General features: G+C 48.8%; 1 protein-coding gene across 1 annotated transcript in view; it reads right to left on the minus strand.

Moving 5' to 3' along the window:
• Positions 1-566: 566 nt before the first annotated feature.
• Positions 567-4,422, minus strand: part of lrrc75ba (leucine rich repeat containing 75Ba) — a 50,478-nt gene continuing 46,622 nt past the window's right edge. Inside the window, exon 4 of the mRNA XM_063194359.1 lies at positions 567-1,495. Coding sequence (XP_063050429.1) covers positions 889-1,495 — 607 coding nt within the window. The 3' untranslated portion in view covers positions 567-888. The remainder of the gene's footprint in view (positions 1,496-4,422) is intronic.

Genomic DNA, 4,422 nt, shown 5'->3' on the forward strand with positions numbered 1-4,422 from the left:
CAGCGTGAGGGGCAGCTAGGCCGGTCGGCTGTCAGAGAGAGGGTCCCAGTTACACTGCGGTGGAAAACATGACCATCGCTGCTTAACATCACCAATCCAGCCAAGCAAACAACCAAAAAAAAAAAAAAACCCTACAGAGCCGCCATCATAGGCGCCAAATCTTCACCTCAAGACGCCATCAAAAGAGCCAAAAGGAGGGCCATGTGGTTAAGTGTGAAGTGTGCCATCTGATACTCTGCCACGCAGCCGGTTTGGGGAACTTTGTTTTTTCAGCGGCGGGACCACGGCCGGCCACTGCACCGCCGCGCCAGAAGACTGAGGGGGGAAGAGAACACCGTTCCGGAAGACTCTTCAAGCCCCCCCTCAAATGACCCCCCACCTCACTCCCAGGGGCACCCTCCACCAACACAGTAAGTCACTGACGTTGGTGTGCGTGTGTGTACGTGTGTGTAATGTGTGTGTGTGTGTTCGGTGCTCCCATGCCACACGTGGTACAGTACCACACACAGTGAATGCCATCGCTGGAAATGCCACAGCAAATTCATTTTTTGCCAGGTGTGGCAACAGGTGTTTTAATGTCACAAACAGGTGTTTTTTTTACAACATTTCTCACTGACTGATGGTATTGTCCTTCTTTGTGCCAGTGATGTGACTTCATAGGTCATGGGTGCTACAATGAGAGACAAGAAAGTTGTTGTTGAAGCTGTTTTTGACAAAGAGAAGTTCTTGGTTAGATGGAGAGCGTATGCTACTCTCTCCTCCCTCTGTCTTCTCCATGCCTTATCTCTCTCGTTCCTCCTATTGACCGCAGTGTGGCTGTTCGTATGTTGGAAGGTGTGTGTGTGTTTTCGCTATGTGACAAGCAGCAAAGAGTGGGGAGGGGCAAGTTCACCTTTCACAGTAATGCAGCGTAAAACTAGGCGAACCCTTGACATCCCCGGAAATGCCCCAAGCCTCTAGCTCTTCCTCCTCCTCCTCCTCCTCCACTTCCACTTCCACTTCCTCCTCCTCCTCCTCTTCTTCATAGACACTGGGCTCCTCAATGGAGGCCTCCATGCGATAGCAGTAGGGCTGGCCCTCGGTGTACTCGTAGATGGTGGGCAGGCTGCTCTTGAGGCTGCAGCGTCTCCGGAGCGCCACCAGCAGCGGCTGCGGCATGGTGAAGATGTCCACGTTGTTGCCCAGGTCGATCCAGGCCAGGCAGGAGAAGCTCTTGGGGTCCTTGAGGGCCTCGCTCAGGTCCTTGACCACGGCCACGGTGAGCCGGTTGCCGTTGAGCGCCAGCGTGTTGAGCTTGGGCAGCGTGGCCAGGACGGGCAGCAGCAGGCGCAGGCCCTCGTCCCGCAGCTCGCAGAAGCTCAGGTCCACGCCGGCCACAGCGCCGCCGCTGGTCTGGAGGTGGTAGGCCACGTGCCGCACGTCCCGGGTGGACAGGGGGATTCCGGAAAGGTCCATGGAGTCAGTGGACAGCTTCTTCTGAAGGGTGTTTTTCAAGCTGTTTGGAAACAAAACAAAACATAAGGAAAGAATTGTTAATTAACAGCCAGGACAAAGGGCAAAAAGGCAGAACAGAAGTTTAAGAGCTACGTAATACCATGTATTAAATGGCAATATTACACACACACATTAGTTTCCAAGTTACTGACATGAAGTCTTTCAGAGTCTTTCTACTGAAAGACAGAAGGTCTGAGTATTCTTTCCTTCCTTAGGGGGCTGAAATCACCCGTGGGCTGATTTCAAAGTAATTGTTGATCTGGCTGTAATGACTGGCTGTGTCACCAAAGTGAAATCCGACTGCCCAGTTGTCCAGTTTTAAAAGAGCATCTGGCCGAGCTTTAATAGTGTGGGAGCCAGGGAACATAAGGTGAATAGAAATTTACAGGGAGAAAAGAAGTCCATAACGTTGCCAAAAAAGAGGGAGAGGAGGGAGGGAGAAATAGAGATAATGAATGAGGGAGAGAGAGAGAAAGAGAGAGAGAGAGAGAGAGAGAGAGAGAGAGAGAGAGAGAGAGAGAGAGAGGGCAGTGGGATGGAGAGGGAACAACAACTAACAAATTTACATAAAGTGACGTCAACAACAGCACAACTACAATGAAGGAGAGGGAGAGACAGGAAGCTATTGATGAAATGTTAATATTGCAGAAGGCTTGGTGTGATGTTACTAGAGGGAGTACAATACAGAGTAAAGGAGAAGCATGAGCAATGTAAAAGAGAGACAAAACAAAATGCTATATATGTTATACATACTGGTTATATGTTAGGAAATATATTTCAATTGTAGTATGAAAACACTGAAATTACGTATGTCATCCATATATTAATATATGTATATTATATTATATTATATAGTACTATTCATCATGCTGTAACATAATATGATTATACAATATGATATTAAGAGGCCTTTGTTGTGATGTAATACATCGAGAAATATCTTTTTGTAGCAAAGTGTGGCTGGGGAGAAACAAATGATGGTCTTCAGTAAAACTAGTAGACAAAATCAGAGAAAGAGAAAATAAAAAGTACTGGAAAATACTGCATAGCCAGATACTGTAGCTGCAAATGACAGAAACAAGTCAGACTACAGTACCAGAGCAAGATGAGGGGGGAGAGTTGGACAAGGTTGTTTTGGGGGTCATAGTATAGTAGAGTGGAATTTCTGTCACATTGTGTGCCCGGCCGCCCGGTGGCCGTTGCCTGGGAATGGGACCTCGTGTGTGGCTTTGTGTTTTCAGTGTGTCCCGAGTGGACGGAGGGCCAGGGGAGAGGAGGGGGGGCCCAGCGGAAGACTGGCACAGGGGACCCAGCGTGCAGGATTAGGCCATGTGTCAACAACATAGCATAGGGAACATCCAGGGATGACAAAGCAACACACACACACACACACACAACACCAAACCACCACAACATCTCTCTCTCTCTCTCTCTCTCTCTCTCTCTCTCTCTCTCTCACACACACACACAGACACAGACACAGACACACACACTACACGTGCATGTAGTATACACACTTGCAGGCAAACGCACACGTGGTTATGCAAACACACAAGTGCACACATAAGTGGATATAGACACACAAACTTTACAGGCTTTTATTATAATATGCCTTAAATGCTGTTGTATTTCAACCGCCTGTGTGAAAATGTGCTGTGACAGTGATCATGTATTGCATGCACATTACGTAAAGGTTTCGCTGAGTTCCTGCTGAGTGATTTGACTGCAAAAGCAGTCAACAGAAAAACCCATTACTCACTCCCACTCTCACACTTTTTATGCAACAATTCCAGGTCTAACTGTGCACCAACTTCACCCAAAAAAGACAGCTGCCACTGTAAATTCATCCTCTTCCTCCACACCTCGGTGAAACACGTTTAAATGGGGCTTTGGCCAACAATGGCCGCGGCCCGTCCACTCTGCGTTTATTTCTTTCATGTCGACGCAACTTTGTAATGTGAAGCTGTCTGCCTTTTGTGCCGCCGCATTGGTAATCGTCCACACAATTGCCGTAATCCCGAGTACAACAGCGGTCCCCGAGCCCCCTCCCCTCTGCCTCCAGTGCTCGCTGGCTCCATGTTTGGACAGGCCTTTTGTTTTGCCCGCGCTCCTAGCCTGGGGCAGATGTGCCACGGACACCCGGCTTTGTGCGCCGACTCAAAGGGCCCAGAGTGGGAGCCAGCGGCCAGCGACTAGCCTCCAGCAGCCTGGCCTGGCAGCCATTAAAGAGGGTTGCTGTAGGTCAGGGGTGTCAAACTCAGGCCCGGGGGGCAAATTTGGCCCGCGGAGCCATTTTATTCGGCCCGCGAGATCATTTCAAAGTTGTCACACATACACCATTAATGTATAGAGTAACACAATTTGAACATGACATTTGCTGTGTCACAGTATGTGCAGACACATTTGAACTGAGAAATATGATGGGAAAGAGTGTATGTGAAGGGCCCAGAGTGGGAGCCAGGCAGGGGCGGTTCTAAGGGGTGGCAGGGGGTGGCATTTGCCCCCCCAGAAATATGATTTGCCACCCAAATTAAGAGAACTGATTGTGACCAATAGCCTTAATGCTTGACATAATTTCAGACATAGAACTTTAGATTGCAGGGTTTCACTTTAAGGGATTCACTGTATCACATAAGTGTGTGTGTGGATTATATAGTGTTTATAATTTTCCCTTAGTGTAGGAGCATGCCCCCCTGAAATACACTTTGCCACCCCAAGAATAAATGTCTGGAACCGCCCCTGTCGCCAGCGGCCAGCGACTAGCCTCCAGCAGCCTGGCCTGGCAGCCATTAAAGAGGGTTGCTGTAGTAGAGTTTAGGGAACCAGAGGGGAACACAGCCTTTGCTAATGATACCACTACTACAGTACACTCAGTGTTGGGAAGTTTGTCTCTCCACTACGGATGACAGAATACATCCCCCAAGTTAT

Source organism: Engraulis encrasicolus, chromosome 3 (genome assembly GCF_034702125.1).
Source record: "Engraulis encrasicolus isolate BLACKSEA-1 chromosome 3, IST_EnEncr_1.0, whole genome shotgun sequence".
NCBI lineage: Eukaryota > Metazoa > Chordata > Actinopteri > Clupeiformes > Engraulidae > Engraulis > Engraulis encrasicolus.